Source organism: Falco cherrug, chromosome 4, assembly GCF_023634085.1.
Source record: "Falco cherrug isolate bFalChe1 chromosome 4, bFalChe1.pri, whole genome shotgun sequence".
Lineage (NCBI taxonomy): Eukaryota > Metazoa > Chordata > Aves > Falconiformes > Falconidae > Falco > Falco cherrug.
The window spans coordinates 13,788,678-13,804,574 of NC_073700.1; the positions used below are offsets into that span (position 1 = coordinate 13,788,678).

The following is a 15,897-nucleotide window of genomic DNA, read 5'->3' on the forward strand; positions in this document are numbered from 1 at the left end:
GGTCTCTCAGCAGCGTCAGGAAGCTGCACACGGGTCCCAAACCCTCTTCTGTCACTTTGTCCCCACTTGGCTGAGCCCTGCAAGTGAACATGCTGAGAAAGGCGCCTTCCACCCACCAGCACAGGCAGGAAACTCACACCAGAAACGAGCTAGAAAGGTTTGCTTTAAAAACAGGCAGGAGTGCCATGGCATTGCTAGCTCTGCTGCGGAGAACACCACGGCGCAGGCAGCACTTGGGCACGCCACCGATAACACTGCGCTCACCCCGGCACCTGCTCTGTACCAGTCACTGGTGCGGGACTGGGGAGTGTAACACTGCGTGGCTGCTGGCATTGCAGCCGTGGCCCTCACATGGCAGCAGGCACCACGGGCGGCACTGCCTGCAGAGAGGCCCCAGCCAGGCAGGCAGCTCCCCAGTGCCGCCCAGAAAAGGGAAGTAGTTTCCCCCAGGGATCCCATCACACAGGCTCCCTGGATGCTTGTGCTTGGGCATGGAGGCTCCTGGCAGGACCGAGCAGGCACGTCACACACCAGAGAGGGGACAGCTTGAAGCAGGAGCCCAGCCTGGGACTTTGCCTGCCTGCACCAGGAAGCAGGGAGTATCCCAGTCCAGAGCCCCTCAGCCCTGAGAAGTTGCATCACTGTCCATCCTACTGCTGGCTCAGGGTATCCTTCCCTGCACAGGCCAGGTAGCGTTCGTAGTTCTCCTCACATCTCCTCACGCAGCGCAGGAAATAGTCCTCGTCGGCAATGGCCTCCAGCAGGTCAGTCTGCACCAGGCAAACGTTGTACAGCTCCGAGGTGGGAGCACACCTGGGGCTGCTGCTGCCCTGCTCTGAAAACACCTGCAGGGAGAGAGCAGTCACCGAAGCACTCGCACCCTCTGCGGGCAGCAGTGCCAGGGCTGTGCCCAGCACAAGCACAGAGCCTGGCAGCAGCACGCACACCCTGTGGCACCTTGCCCTGCCCTCCTCCCCAGCCAGGCGCCTACACACTGGCTGTGGGGCAGTGGGAGAGGGCAAGGGCTCCCATCTCTAGCAGTGAAAGGTGAAGTTTCTCCAGATCTCCCCTCCCTCCCAGAAAGTGCTTTTGGTTCCAAACCAGCTTGTCACAAATGTGGCTGGGGCTCCCCTAAGGAACAGGCTGCACCACACAGCTGGAAGAAAATGGCTCTGTGGAGCAGCCAAGCCCCAAAAAACCTCTGCCAACAGCTCTTCCTTTGTTGCACAGGAGGGAACAGGGACTTCACCTTCTGATCTTTACCAGGGATCTGGTAAGATCTGCCTAAGGCCACCTGGCAATCTGTTTCCCTCCCGGCACTGCTCTCACAGTCACTGACACGGGGACAGCCCTGCAGAGCTGGTGACACAAGAGAAGGGGAAGCTGGCATCCAGCCTACCGATCCTGACTGCAGGACAGCAAAGTCCCAGCAGCGGGGATGAGTCCTGCCAGCGAGACACTCAGCTGCGACCCAGACCCTAGTGAGATCTGCTGCCACCATAACTTGATGCTGTCTGATCCTTGTGGGGGGAGCCCGGGGGCTGACTGCACAGCTGCTCCAAGACAAGCTGAGCAGCCCAAATGACCAGCCATGCTGGGTACAAATGACACAAGGAGGAACTCCTTGATAAGGGAAACAGACCGAGGCTGAAATCCAGCAAGTGGAGCTGCATGAGCCACGCTTTGGCTGCTACAGACATGCAGGCAGCAGCTGCTGTGTGCAGGGGCCTCAGGTTCTCAGCGGAGCAGTCTGCAGTAATTATCCCTGAATCGGGCGCAGCACAGACCAAAGCCTATTCCTGACAGGTTTGCTCCAGGCAGCAACAACTCCTGCCACCAGCTGCAAATCCACAAGCTGAGAGAGCTTGTATGGAAGGAAATAGCCGACGGGCATCTCATCCCTCACCACTCCCCAGCTGCCTGGCAAACGCTGCTGACCATTCACCGGCTGCCTCATGCTTCCCCCTCCCCGCCACATGGATGGAAACAGGCAGGGGTTCAGGCTTGCCTGTGCATCTGCAGCTCTTGTTCGAGCATTGACAGTTGTCCAACTGCCAGGCGCGTTTCTGTCTGCATAAATGTTCCTTTTCCAAGCATGCTCTGCCACAAACACTGCCCTTTCAGTTTGGTGCCACAGATGAGCTGCAGCTGCGTGCTGAGGCTGACTGGCCTGCCACGACTGCTGCTGCTGCCGGGAGCGGGGCTGACTCACCCCGGCAGAGCAGAGGTGCTCGGCAGTGAGCACAGGCAGCCAGCACCTGCTGTTCTCTGCTGATGGCCAATCTCACCCTCCCTGTGGGCAGCCCTGTGCATTGCTGCCACTAACGCTGGTGGCGTGGGCTGCAGCGACGCCGGGGCTATGCCTCGACCCCCCTTTGCAAACTCATGCTCATGCAGAGGGGGCAAAATGTGCCTGACTTCACCGGGGACACCCCCTACTGCAGGCAGCTGGCACCGGAGGGACCTTCAGCCGCCTACCTGTGGATGAACAATGGTGTCTGCATCGTCCAGCCGGATGTTGTCATCGATGAATATGTGGTGAACACTGGGATCGTGAGGGTCAATCCACAGGGGCTTCCCACCCTGGGAAGAAAACTGATTCCTGGCCCACCTGAAACAGCAAGCAGGACAAGGAGCAGTCAGGGGAGGGAGAGGGCGACAGGTCTTGGCTAAAGCAGGCCAGGCTGCACTGCGGGCTCAGGGCAACCTCTGAGTCAGGAAAGCAGAACGGAGACCATCCTGTCCCTCTGCCTGCTGCTGCCTCCTGGGAAAGAGGCATTTTGCAGCAAGGTGACAAATCAGGGGGTGTTTTCAGAAAAGCAGAAGGTACACCAGGGGATGGGGACCTGAGAAAAGCCCCATCAGGCTGTGCACTGGCAAAGTGGGGAACATGTAAGTGACAGGGGCCCCAAGAACATAAAGACATCAAAACTAAGAGCTATCCCAAACCAGGAGAAGCTTAAAGAGTTACAGGAGAGAAGAAAATGCTCAATTCACTTCCTCAGTGCCTTCTCACCAGTCAAAGTGGTCTTGGAAGCCTCCAATTCCCTGAAAGGAGCTGAAGTAATCATAAAGCTTTCTTCCATCTTCCCGGGTGGCCAGCCGCTCTGCTCCCCTTGTTAGCACCACCTCTCGCTTGCTGCAGCGAATCCGGCCAGGGGTGAGGTCCACAGGGAGCTGCAGGACCACAGAGAGCAGGAGAGCAAAGGTTTCCAAAGTGGACAAGTTGTTTTGTGCTGCACGAAGCAGCAGGGTAGAGACTCCCCACCACTGCAGCGCGGGAGGATGGCACTGGGGAGATGATAAGAGGAGGTGTGGAACCCCCCCCCAGCCAAAAATCAACTCTTTTCCAGGGATGGACAGGAGTGACCTCCTAGCTGCACACTGCCCCTCTTTCTATCTCTATTCCCCATCAACGCTCCAAGGCACCAATGAAGCAGCTTCTGGAGCTCATTCGCAGCATTCTGACCCAGTGCGTTGCTGGGGGCAGCACAGCTGCAATCGGCTCTGAGCCAGGGAGCCCTGTTCTGCTGCAGGAGCCCCATTCTGCTGCAGCAGCCCCTCTCTGGGCAACGGGATGCTCTGTCCAACCCAGGATATCCCAGGAGGAGACCTTTCCTGTGCAGGATCCATATGCACATGTGCTCCCCTGCTGCTACCAGCTGCATCCCGAGGTGCCGGCTGGCTTAGCAGGCCGGCTAAGCGGCTCAGGAGCAGCCCAGCGTGGGGAGCTCCGTGCCAGGCCCCCGTGGTGCCACTCACCGCCACATCCCGCAGGGTGGGGAACTGGGGGTGCTGCCCAGCCAGGGCGCAGCTGACGGCCCGGAGGGCACGGGGCAGGTCTGTGCCGAAGGTCCTGAAGATGACAGAGAACGCCCTCCCCTCCCGGTGCAGGGTGTCCAGGAGGCGGAAGAAGGCAGGCAGGATCAGGTGGTAGCGCAGGTCCGGTTCCCCCTGCACCGAGAGGACATCGTGTGGCTGGCCCGGCCACTCCAGCAGCCGCAGGTGGCGGGCATGCAGGCTGCTGAAGCACCGGCCCGGGTCTGTCTCGGTGAAGGCGGGGTCCCGGCCGTGGCAGCGGTAGTAGCTGAGGGCACCGGGGCAGGGGGGACCCAGGGAGGGGCGGTCACTTGCCCACTGCCACTCGCCTACAAGAGAGGAGGGTGCTCAGCTACCGCCGCCCGCCCGGACCCCCTGGACCTGGCACCCCCACCCCTCCCAGGCCCTGGCTCCCCCAGCCCCAGCTCCTCCAACACCAGTCCCCCCCCCGGCCCCGGCATCCCCGGTCCCCCCCAGCCCCAGCCCCCGGCATCCCTGGCCCCAGGCACCCCAGCCCCTGGCATCCCTGGCCCCAGTCCCCCCAGAGTCCGCCATCCCAGTCCCCCCAGCCCCCGGCACCCCCGGCAATCCCGGCTCTGGCTCCCCCCGCGCCAGTCCCAGCCCCCCAGACCCTGGCACCCCCAGGCGCCGGCATCCCCACCTCCTCCCCCGGCCCCGGCCCCCCGAGTCCCAGCCGTCCCAGCCCCCGGCATCTCCGGTACCCCAGACCCCTGCCCCCCCCCGATCCCGGCTCCCCAAGGTCCCGGCATCCCCGGCCCCGGCGCTCACCGGCGGCTCCGGCGCGGCCCCAGGTGACGGTGCTGAGGAAGCTGTTGAGCGCCGCCCGCGGGCCCTGCCCCGACACTGCGTCTGCCGCCACCACCGTATTGTTCAGGTCCACGTGCAGCACCAGCCGCCGCCGTCGCCGCCCGGCCCCGTCGTTCATCGCCCCGGAACCGGCCCCGCCACCGGAACCGGCCCCGGCCGCGCGGCCGTTACCTGGAAACGGCGCCGCTTCCGCCGGCCGGCGCCCCCTGCCGGCCCGGGGCTGCGCCACGGGACAACGCGCGCCACCGGCGCCCCTACCGCCGGTGCCTCGAGCGCGGCGGGGCGGAGGCGGGGCGGAGGCGGCGCGGCGGGGGCGCGGCCTGGGCGCACCGGGAGGGGGCGTGACCGAGCCCGTGCCGCCGCTGAGGGCGTGGCCGCGGCCCGCGGAAGGGGGTCGGAAGCGGAAGTGGGCGGTGCGTCCTGCGCTCCCCGGGCGGCCATGTTGGAGCGGCGGTCGTAGGGCAACGGCGGGCGCGGGTCTGGCGGCGGCCGGTAGGTTGGGGCCGGCTGTGTCCGGGCCCCGCGCTCCCGGGTGAGGGCGCTGCCGAGCCGCCCGGCTCGGCGGCCCCCGGGCGCTGGAGGCGGAGCCGCGGCGCTGGGGGCCCCGCCCCGGCCCCCGCCCCGGCCCCCGCCCCCCCCCTTAAGGCCTGGGACCGGCGCGGGCCGAGCCGGGGGGGCCCGCACCCGCTGTCTGCATCAGTCACCTCCCCGCAGCCCCGCTGGGAGGGCACCGGCCTCGGGCCGCGCTCCCCGCCCCGGGGCCCGCCCGGCCGGCGGGCCCAGGGCGCCCGGCCAGCGCTCCCGGCGGCCCCTCCTTACCGGGCCGGGCCGAGCCCGGGGCGGGGCGGGGCGTGCGGGGGCAGCGAGGGACGGGGCCGCTGGGGAATGGGCATCCACGCCACCGAGGGGTGGGCCAGGAGGGGAGGCCGAGCCCGGGGGGTGGCGGCCCCCGCCGCGCCCCCCGTGGGTCCCCAAGCCAGCCCCTGGCCCCGCGGGCTGCCCCGGCCCGGCGCCCGGGCCCTGCCAGCGGCCGGCTTGGCCCTCGGAGCTCCCGGGGACGCGCAGCGGAGCCCTTCCCTCGAGCGGCCGGGCCCCGGCCTGCGCTGGCATCGCTCGGGCCTGGCGGGGGGGGGTCCTGCCGCGCGGTGCCTGCCTACATGCCGGCAGCGCTGAGGGTCTGGGGTCCCTGTGGCACTTTAGCCAGTGTGCGTCCCCCGGTAGTGTGCCAAGTGAGGGAACCTGCTGTGGGGTCGACAGACTTGGGGTGTGCCTGCCTGGGGCCGGCCTTCACCCCTCTGCAACTTGCACTGCACAAAACGAGATCAAGTGGATCGATGCTGAGATGTCCTGTCCCCGATGAGATGTCACAACCTCTTCATTCAACATCAGAATACCCCCAAAGGTGTCCCAGCTCTTCCTGGGCATGCTGCAGCCTGAAGACGATCCATTTTGCATCCTGTGGAGTGCGCGGTGTTATTCGTGCTTCTCTGTTGGTTTCTCTCTCTCTCTACCAGATCAGGATTAAGTTTTACATCCGTACTTGCTTCGCTGCGTCTGCTACCATTTGCTTGTTCACTGTGGAGGTGACAAATCTCACCACTGGCCAATGATGCTGGCCGCAGCTCTGTCAGAGCACTTCCCTGCCTGCCTCCCCTCCTCCGTGGGAGATCCCCCGCCTGTCACAGAACTGCATTATCCTCCTCCAAATCCCTCTTCTGCTGTGACGTCTGCAGAACACTTGACTGAGATTAGTCTGTCATGTGGAGGCTTTTACCCCCCTGCTGACCTGTGCTTCCCCCTTCTGTGGCTGCTTTTGACTTGTGTTTCTTCCCTGCTTGTGCAGTTGGCGGCGGTACAGGTGCTGCTCTGGGGCTGGCACTCCTGGGCTCTGAGGTTGTGGTGAAACCAAAGTTGTGGGAGGAATGCTGGACATAAGCAGTTCCTTGCTGTGTCTGCTCAGGCGCTAACTTTTCCGTCAGAGCTTTCTTGCCTGCACACTGCCCTCTGTAACAGTGTCTCTAACACCTTCTGCATTTCCATGAAAAGGATTTTTCACTGAGTCCTCCTTATTATTTTCAGAGGTATCAATGAAGCTAAAGATTTTATAACTTTTCAGTGCAGCATCCAGGTGCAGAGCCGGCAAGGCCACCAGCTTGGCATGAGAGGATCGTAGTTCTCCCGGGTGCATCACAAAGTTCTGCCTGCACTGCTCTTCAGTGCCTGTTTTTCATTTAAAGCAATAATTAGTGCTTTTGTCCCAGGCAGACAGCTGTGTGGTGTCCTGAGCATGATCCCGGTGTTGTCCCTCAGGCCACTGTACACTTGGCCTTGGTGATGTGTGTTTCCTTCATGCTGCTCTGCTTGAATTTCCTGCTTCCTCCTCACTTGGCAGCGAGTGCCCTTGGATCAACACCAGTTTGCTGTGACAGCAAGTTGCAGACCGTTGTTCAAACAAGGGAACAGCAAGGAGTGATGTTGCTTTGCCACAGCATTCAGCTTCAATGAAGCACAACTGAAATAGCCTCCAGCTCTGCTGTCAGGTCTTCAGGAGGATGCTGCAGTTTTGGCAGGGACTCAGAATCAATTTTTGGGCAGAATCAGTTAGGAAGCTGGAAAATTGAACATGGTGCTGGGATGGATTTGAGGTGCTCAGGCTTCTTAGTGTCGAGATGGCTCAGTTGTGCTGTTCTCAGAGTGTGCACGGGGAGAGGGTTCAATGAAGGGCTGCTTTACCAAGGGAAGATGAGATCTGGTTACCTGAAGTTGGGGCGTGTCAAACTCAGACTGAAAACAAGCTGCAGATTTTACTGAGTTAACCATTGGAGCCCTTCATCTTGGGATGGGTTGGATGCAATTGCCTGAAATCTTGTTTAGGTTTGAGGATATTTCTGAGAGGTGTTTTAGTTTTACTTCAGAGAAAATTTAGTGATGGGATTTTCTTGATTATGCTTCTAACTTGGGTTATGCCCAGAATCTGACCCGATGTTTGTGAGTAGCCACGCCTGGGCTCAATGGTTTCAGGTCCCTGCTTAAAAATGCAAGGTGATTTCAGTTGCTGTAAGCTAACTGTCTTCTCTCTTCTTTTGAGGTGTCAAGGGTTGTTTTTACAGTCATTTGGACCTTTTTGAAGTGCCCACTTGCCTAATGCCATGAATATTGCAGTGAACAATGTGGAAGAAAAAGCTGTCCATTCCTGGTCGAGAATTTCCTCTGCGGGACAGAAAGTGCTGGAGGAAGCCCTCCGAGTCTTCAACCCAATGTCCAAGGACCTTTCAGACACAGAGACTCAGCTGGTGGCCTTCATTCAGGGCCTGAAGGAGGAGGGCTACCAGCCCACAATTCTGAGGAGTAAGGATGTGTATGGGTACAGCTCGTGCACAGCAGACATACCAAGCCACACAAAAGAGAGCACTCCTCACAACTGTGCCAAGGCCAGCGACTCTGCTAAGGGTCCAGCCAGAAATGCCGCAGCTGTGGCAGAAGTGTCTGCTTCGCTGAGCAGTGTTTCAGTGAACACTTTGAAAGTCTCTGCTCAGCCCATCTCTAAAGGGAATTCCACAAACCTCCTTCTGAGCTCCTTGAAGCAGACAAGATCTGGCACGTCCAAGGCTGCAGCAGTGGGCTTCCCTACAAGCATGTATCCTGATGTGTATCCAGCCATGAGACTGTCAGTGGTTCTGGAAGCTCTGGTGCCGCTGAAAACTGCCGCGTCCTGTTTGGAGTCCAAGTACACACAAGGGCATCTTGGAATCTTGCCCTCGGACCTTAAACTCCTCAAGGCTTCGGATCCACTGAGGCGATTTTCTTCAGGCAAGACCACTAAAATAACAGAAGGTAAGGGGTACAAGCGTTTGATAAAGAAAGCACCAGATTCTTCCACCCTCGCTTTAAAGCTTCTGAAGGGGCCAAAGGGTGGAGTGCTACAGGAGAGCAATGCTTGCAAAGCCTCGGGAGTTCTCAATGGGAGGGTCACGGGCAGCTTGTCCCAGGGCTGCACCACAGCATCGCAGTCCAAGACCCTGAAAATCAGAGGTAAGGAAGCTTTGGTGGGGAAAATAGATTGGAAAGACAGCAGCACTCACCGAGAGAGTGTTGGGCAGAAGAAAAGAAGAGCTGCAGAGGCAAGAGAAGCACCGCAGAGGAAGAAAGCAAATACCATTCCTATCCGAAATAAATCACAGCGGGCTCCAAGCACTTTAAGCCTGCTGAAATTCCGGGCCATCAAGGTGGGCAACTCTTCCTCTGATGATGAAGTGAGGAGGAGAGCACAGAAGATTCTTAGGGTCAATCTGTCCCCTGTAATCCGAATTCAGCCCTTGTCCCACTCTCATAGCATCCCCTGAGTTTCTTCACTTTGTCACTTTTTTTGTAAGTAAGTAAATACGAGCCCGGCACCAGAGTGTGGAGGAGCTTGAGAGTGACTCTGGATCTCTGCTGCCTGGTGATGATGTGTTGACTAACCTGCAGACAGAGCAGCCTGCACTCATGCTGTTTCTGCCTGCCTACCACTGCTATGCAGAACTGACTGCAGAAATACGAAAACCTGTTCAGGAATGCGGGACGGTGACTCTCACCTGCGGCGAGCCGAGCAGGTTGGAGAGCTCGCTTCCCACAGGTGCTCTTCTGAACGTGGCAGGCTGCGCTGTCATGCAGGGAGAGAACATGGGACTTTCTCATGACATTGATGCACTGTGATACTGCTCTTTTTCAAGCTGTACATGTACTGGTTTTATTTTGAGCAAATTTTATAACTTTATTACCTATATATCTATATATCCATATGTGTGCATATGGCCCAGGAACTGTGGGAAGATGCACTTCCTCCATCCATCTGGGATTGGGTTTGATAGCTTTTGTTCCCCCTCCCCTTCAGCCACTCTTTTGTGGCACGGTGCCAGGATTTCTTTGTGATTCAGTGTTGTGACAGTCTGTTCTGGGCTCTCTTGAGAAGTTCACAGGCAGGCGGAGTTATAGTCGCTTGTTTGTCTCCAGAAACGCCAAGCAATTTGGAGAATTACCAGCTGATAGTTGACTATTGTTTCAATCATATTACCTCGGCGTGGGAGTGGAGGAGTGTTATGGGGTTGTTGCCTGCAAGTCCACCTGACGTCTCTAGGTGCCTCCTCTGTTTGTTGGTAGCACAAGCTCTAAACTCGTGGTAGAGGTTTGCCTCCAAAGAGTGATTCCTCTTCAGCACCCGGTGTTGCTCCACTGCAACAATGCAGAACGTGAACTGTGACCATTAGAGCTGAAGGGCTGGAGCTGTTAGCAGGAATTGCGTAAAGTGTCCAAAGTGTCCTGCCCACGGTGTAACTGTTTTGTTGTTTCAGGATGTTTCAGGAGCAGGTCCTAGGTGCCAGTAGAGAAGACGCGGGCTGTGTTTGAATGTATTAGATACATCCTGCTGTCCCAGAGCTCAGCAGGATATTTGAGCCTGAATTAAAGCTGAAAAGCGGAAGAGTTGAGAGGATATTTGCCAGCACTGAAACATAGAGAGGTTCTTTCTGTCAATTTCTGGGGGTGAAGCAGTAGGAGGGGAGGTTGGCACCACGTTGTGACAGGTGACAGCTTTGCTGTGCTGTTCTGGGATGTTGCGAGAAGGTGTGTGGCAGGTGTGAAAGCTCCCGGAGTGCAGGCTCTGCCCGTCCCCAGGAGGCGCTGCAGAACCAGTGCAGATGGCTGCGTTAGCCTTGCTGGCTGGGGGCATGCTGTCAGATGTGAACACAGACCGTGTGCTGGCGGAGCTCGGGTCTGCGCTTCTCGAGGAGGGATCTGCGAGCTCCAGGAGAAACACTGTGTTGGAGCGGTAGGTGCTGCCGCTGTCATCTGGCAGGGACTGTCTCTGATGAGAGGATCTGTGTTGGGATAATGCAAAAGCAGGACCTGGTGGCTCGAGGAGAGGAAGCAATGTCAGCTCTACACCGCTGTATGTTCAGATCTCTGCAGCAGTGGGCCAGTAATCTACTCATTCTCTCACCAGCTCAGAATACCAGTTGCCTGACCTAGTAATCTCTGTGGACATTGGCTGAAGGGATGAGCTCCCCTGGGAAGCCACAACTCCCCTGTTTCAGCCCCTCCCTAGCACCTGGCTGGATTTCAGTGCTTTGTAAAAGGGGTCAGCATCTGATCCCCAGCTTGGAGAGGAAAACCGTGGCACAGAGAGGAGAGAGGAGGTTCATGAGGAAGTGAGAGAGCAGGGAATGGGGTGTCCCATGGCACAAGAGGGATTCTCCCCCTTCATCCAGGTAGAGCAAGGCGGAGGTTTCCCTTGCTGGGTGATTGCAGGCTCTGAATCACGCACTCAGGTTCTGTGTGGTTTTACTGTGCGTATCTGAGTTGCTGTTGGTGATCATAACTTGCAGTGTTTGAGACTGACCTGTGAATGCCGCTCGTTGGCTGCAGAGGAGGAAATATTTTCTTCTGCTTCTGTGTTTTAAAATGCCCTGGCACAGAGTTCCCTGTCCTGACGTGATGCTGGATGAACAGGGATCCTCCATCACTGTTAACTGGCCAAAAATTGCTTTGTCCCTTTTGTTCCTGCTCCTTCAGACCTTTCTCATTCCCACGCTCTCAAATGCCAGGTCTTGAAGTCTTGCACTGGAGTTTCTCTTTTTGGCTGTTTCCTGAGGAGGGCTCTGAACTCCTGCCTGCGCTATTGCTGTCTGACAGCAGCTTCCCTTGTTCCCAGCCCCTTATAAGGGCACCAAGACCTGTCTCTGCAACCGCCTCGAGTGGCGCAGACATCCCAGCTGAGCGCCAGGCCTCTGGTGGGAAAACAACCTGTGCATCAAGGTCTTTTCCAACCTAAATGATTCTGTGATCAACAAGGCTGAGTTTGGGTTGAGGTTGCTTTTCCTCCAGCCTGAGTGGGAAGCTGAGCACCTGAGGCCAGCTTACCAGGCCACATCTCTCCTCTTGTGTTTCTTCCCCCAGCTGCACGGCTGCCTGCCTTCCCACTCTGTCACCTCATGTCTTTCACGGCTTGGGTCTTTGCCAGTCAAGGACTTGGCTTGTACTGTTGCTTAGTGTGTCCAGCAAAACATACTGCCTTAGCACTACCATGCCTTTCCCAGCACCGAGCGGAGTTCTGCGAAGGCTTGCTGGCAACGGCTCGCCCAGTGTCCTTCCCAGGCCACCAGCTAAAGGTTTTCTGCTCCACAGGGAGAGACAAGCGTTAGAAACACTTCTGTGTCACTGAGGCTCTTGCCAGGGAAGTGAGCACCCTGTAACTGTGCTCAAGGGCTTGCCTGTCATCAGTCCAGTTCCTGTCAGCTCTTCTGCACGCCTCTAACAGACCACAGGGCCCCTGAGCTACTGGACAGTGCTGGAGCTCAATTCTCTGCCCTCCTGATTTCTCCACTTCTCCCTCCCAGGTGATTTGGGAACTTGGCTGGAAGGATTGCAGCTTGTTATTCACAGAGGGGCTTTACAGCCCCTGATGTCAATGTCGGCAACTGCTGCCTGTCATCCAGTGCTGGCAGACAGGGTGCCTGCAGCCTGGTGGTGGTTTTCTCCACCATCGTTCACCTCGTCGCCGGGTGCAGGTGCTCCTGGTGTCCTGGGCTTTTGACACTCATGGGCAGGAGGCTATAGAAAGGGCTGTGCTGTGGACGCTGCTGTCTGGTGTTTGGGGAAGATGAAGGGCTTGATCAAACCAGACCTGCCTAAGACCTAATGTAACCAGAGATCTCCCTCTAGATGTTGCTTCCACCCCATGTTATCCTGTGACAGCAGAGTAATACTTGCCTCCCAAGGATCTGTACAGCAGTAACTGGCAGGGCACACAGAAATGCGTTGCCTGGAGTGCTGCAGTCTCTGTTGAGCGTGCTGTATGCAGGTTGTTCAGACCTGTTTCTGTATTAGTCACTTTGAATTCATCCAAGTGCCTAACCTGGCCTATGCTGTTCCTGGGCACCGTGACAGCTGAGCGCTTTGGAGACTCTCTTAGGAATGCTTTTACTGCATGGATCTCTGCCACTGTCACTTCTCAAAATTTTTCAGCCAGTGGTCAAAGGGCTGTTCTTCCAACTGATTTTATGGAAATAATTTCTCCTTTTATTCAGCTGCCAAGAAGCAAGAGTTGATGCTTTGCCTCCACCAGACAAGGTCTTTGAGCTTCCTGTGTGCTTCAGATGTCCGTCAGTGAGGTCCATGGGGAGAGCAGCTTGTCTGGCAGGCAGCTGAAGGGGAAGGTGACATCAGATACCAGTTGAAATCACATTGTTAATTGGTGGAAGTGTTTTGAAGCTCATGTCCACTGTGATCAGATTTCACCATCTGCCACTACTTTTAGTTGGAGAAGTTCCTGCTTGGCCTCTTCCCGATGAACCGTGTAGCGTGGTGCTGCTGCTTCCAAACTGCATCCCCTCGCAAAGCCAGCTGCCATAGCGATCCTTGTACAGAATTTCTTAAGCACTTTTCTGCAAAATAAGAAGGGATTATTTTGTTACTCCCGTTTTGTAGCCCACTGGTGGTTATTTCAGTGTGAGGAGGAGGTGCGCTCCCTGCAGCATTGTGACCACTCAGCTGGCTGGATTCTTCTCAGACCAGGGCATCACCCACCTGCCTGCTGCACTCAAGCTCACAGCGCTGGGGGGCAGTGGGCTGAGACCCCTCATTGCCTGGTGTTTCCTCACACAGAGTTCAGCGAGTCACCAGCTAAGAGCATCGCAGGGAAGTCAGGAGCAGAGCAGCACAGGTAGGTGATGCAGCACATGCGGCTCTGCAGCCCTGCTCTGCAGCTGCCCCTGTTGCACTGCGTGTCCTCCAGCCCTTCCTCATACACCAGCAGCATTTCTCCACTGGTGGAGCTGGTGGAAGTCCCCTGGCTCCAGCTGTGGCAGGAGGGGCTGGGGGGCTTTGGGTTTTGGGCTTGAGCACAGAATTTGAGCTCTTTCAGTTGTGACTTGTGCTGTGTTTGCAGCCAGACCTTGCCAGCATGTGTGTGTGAGTGCAGCCACTCCAGCTGTTCTTCCCCCTTGGGTCCAAGTTCCCTGTCCTGCCTGGGAGCTGGGCCTTTCGCCACGGCACAAGGGACACGTGGGACAGAGAACAGGTTTGTCTCTCAGCTGCAGCTGGACGGTGTGACACGAGCTGGGCAGTTTCCTGGGCAGGAGGGCAGGTTTAGGTGGGAGGATCCTTGTTCCAGTCATGGTTGGCAAGGTTGGTGCTGGGCTCTGTGGAGCACATGCCACTCAAGCGCGTTTGTTGGTTTGTGTGGGAGTGACAGGTTTTGTTTCAGTCTTCAAAATGGCACTGGCCCGTTTGCTCCTGTGGTCAGGTAGGGACAGCTTTCCAGGAACCAAGGTGGCTTGAGGAGAGGACAGCTGTTCCGGGGCACCTCGCACCTTCTTGATGGTGCTGCAGCCCTTGGCTTTGTGAGCTGGGTGGGCTAGCACCACCCGTGGAGAGGGCAGCAGGGCAGCTTGCTCCAGGCCTTGTGGTAGGCCTTTGTACTAAAGAGCACCACACCTGGGTTTCCTTCTTCTCACAGCCTGTTCCTGCTGGGAGCTGGGTGCTGTTAGGAAGGTGCCAGGTGCCTCGCTGGCTGGTGGAGCAGAGATCTTGTCCCAGAAGGCAGGAGAGCCAGCCCTCATCACTAGGTCAGCCCCGAGTGTTGAGTGAACTGTGTCTGTAGGTGTGACACCGCTAGCACTCGCAGCTTGGCCAGCTGCTGCCTCCAAAGCCATGGTGCTGAGTTTGCTTAGGAAGGCTGAGGAGGTCTGCTGATGAAATGAGAAGCTGGGATTTGGGGAAACCAAAGACGCCAGCGGTGCCTGGCCAGCCAGCTTCTGCTTCTGCTGCAGGAGATCTACAAACAGAGGAGCCGGGTCTGTGGCATACCATAGCACTGCCTCCACTCTGTCCCCTGGGCCATAGCACTGCCTCCACTCTGTCCCCTGGGCCATAGCACTGCCTCCACTCTGTTCCCGCCCAGCTGACGGAGCCTGTCCTGCCCTGTCTGGCAGCACTACACAGGCACTGGTGCGGCAGGCTCTGGGGCACAGGTGAGGGATGCCCTGTTAGAGCGGGTGCCCCTCCTAACCCTAACCCTCCATCCTTCATCAGTTGCACAAACCGGCCTTGTTTGGGTGGCCATGGGGAAGGTCAGCTGCTCCCTGGCTTGCAGAGCCCCCCCCATGCATGCCAAGTTGTACCCCTGGATGCCCTCGCAGGGCAGGTAGCACTTCCTATGTGAGCATCTGAAATACCTTCCCCTGTGGGACTGAGGCTTTGCCCCAGGGAGTCCCTTAAAGGCCTTATTATCATCTGGGACTCTCTCCTTGTTGTCTTAATTAGCCCTTTCTGTTCCTGTTGCTACAGGCAGCCTCTGTGAGAGTCTGGTGATTCCCACAGACAGTCAGGCACACAGTGCTGTTGTAAAAGAGAAGGTGCTGCAAAGCTGCCCCCAGAAATACCTCCCCTCCTGCCCCTGCTCCGCCACACTGCCCAGGCCTGGGACGGGACACGACGAGTGTCAGTGTCTGCATTTGTGGTGGGGAAGGCACGGCCGTGTGCTCTTCCTGCCTCCTGGTGCAGAACTCCTGAGGAGCAGCATTTCCCGAGCAGAGGCACAGCGGGCGCTCTGAGGGACGGGGGGGGTTCTGGGTGGGCACTGACTGACCTCTGCCAACCATCGTCTCTAGGAGAGCCCGTCTCCACGCTGCAGCGTGACTGACCTGCTCCAACTGGGACCGGTGCTGCCGGTTCAGCCGTGGGCATCCCCTGGTGTTTGGGGATGCGGAGCGACAGCTGGGGAGCAGCGACTGCAGCCCGCGGGAGGGCGAGTAACAAACTTTTGTATGGTGAATTTACAACAACTGACCATCTTGTTCTTGAGTGAACTTTTTACTGTTTCATTTGTTTGTGTAGAATGTTTCTGAAGTTATATTAATATTTAATGTTGAATATGAGGCTGGGCTGCTCCACACTCAGTGTTGTATATTTTGGAATGGCATTGTTTAGTGAAAAGACAGCATTAGTATTATTCCAGTCTTCATAGGGAAGGGGATAAAAACCAGACTGTCTTTTTTTTCTTAAATGAAGTGAACTTTTTGTTATGAAGTCCTAGCAGGTGTCCAGCCCTTCAGTAAAATGGTGCTCAGAACCACCCAATGTGTCCAGCTTTTCTTTGGGCCCCGCCAGACTGCTCCTCCCTGGGCTCCTGCTCCTGGCACCGGCACCGTGTGAGCTCAGCGGAATGGTGTCTCCCATGTGCCCAGCTGCTGCGTGGGGCATGCTCAGCTGGAG

General features: G+C 57.6%; 2 protein-coding genes across 5 annotated transcripts; one reads left to right on the plus strand and one right to left on the minus strand.

Moving 5' to 3' along the window:
• Positions 1-143: 143 nt before the first annotated feature.
• LOC129735834 (uncharacterized) lies at positions 144-4,935 on the minus strand. Its single transcript, XM_055706893.1, has 5 exons — positions 4,609-4,935; positions 3,763-4,148; positions 3,017-3,177; positions 2,479-2,611; positions 144-845 (listed from the first exon to the last, which is right to left on the minus strand). Exons 1-5 carry the CDS (start codon positions 4,763-4,765, stop codon positions 651-653), a joined length of 1,032 nt encoding a protein of 343 aa, XP_055562868.1. The 5' UTR covers positions 4,766-4,935; the 3' UTR covers positions 144-650.
• A 97-nt stretch (positions 4,936-5,032) lies between these two features.
• CCDC71 (coiled-coil domain containing 71) lies at positions 5,033-15,757 on the plus strand. Of its 4 annotated transcripts, none has more exons than XR_008731693.1 (5): positions 5,033-5,139; positions 7,736-8,481; positions 13,288-13,345; positions 14,141-14,249; positions 14,971-15,757. XR_008731693.1 is itself a non-coding variant. In XM_055706892.1 (4 exons), the coding sequence occupies exons 2-4, from the start codon at positions 7,797-7,799 to the stop codon at positions 14,169-14,171; spliced, it is 774 nt and encodes a 257-aa protein (XP_055562867.1). In that variant the 5' UTR covers positions 5,033-5,139; positions 7,736-7,796; the 3' UTR covers positions 14,172-15,757. The 4 variants fall into 4 exon arrangements, 2 of the variants coding, with proteins under 2 accessions (XP_055562867.1, XP_055562866.1); XR_008731694.1 differs by having other exon boundaries at positions 15,713-15,757; XM_055706892.1 differs by having other exon boundaries at positions 14,141-15,757.
• The last annotated feature ends 140 nt before the right edge of the window (positions 15,758-15,897 follow it).

What these genes read in the sequence shown, in the direction of transcription:
- LOC129735834 (XM_055706893.1), bottom strand. Translation starts at nt 4,765, where the DNA reads ATGAACGACGGGGCCGGGCGGCGACGGCGGCGGCTGGTGCTGCACGTG. An exon ending in GGGCCGCGCCGGAGCCGCCG is followed by an intron (nt 4,149 to 4,608) that starts GTGAGCGCCGGG and finishes CCTCTCTTGTAG; the next exon opens with GCGAGTGGCAGTGGGCAAGT. An exon ending in TTCCAAGACCACTTTGACTG is followed by an intron (nt 2,612 to 3,016) that starts GTGAGAAGGCAC and finishes TTGCTGTTTCAG; the next exon opens with GTGGGCCAGGAATCAGTTTT.
- CCDC71 (XM_055706891.1), top strand. Translation starts at nt 7,797, where the DNA reads ATGAATATTGCAGTGAACAATGTGGAAGAAAAAGCTGTCCATTCCTGG.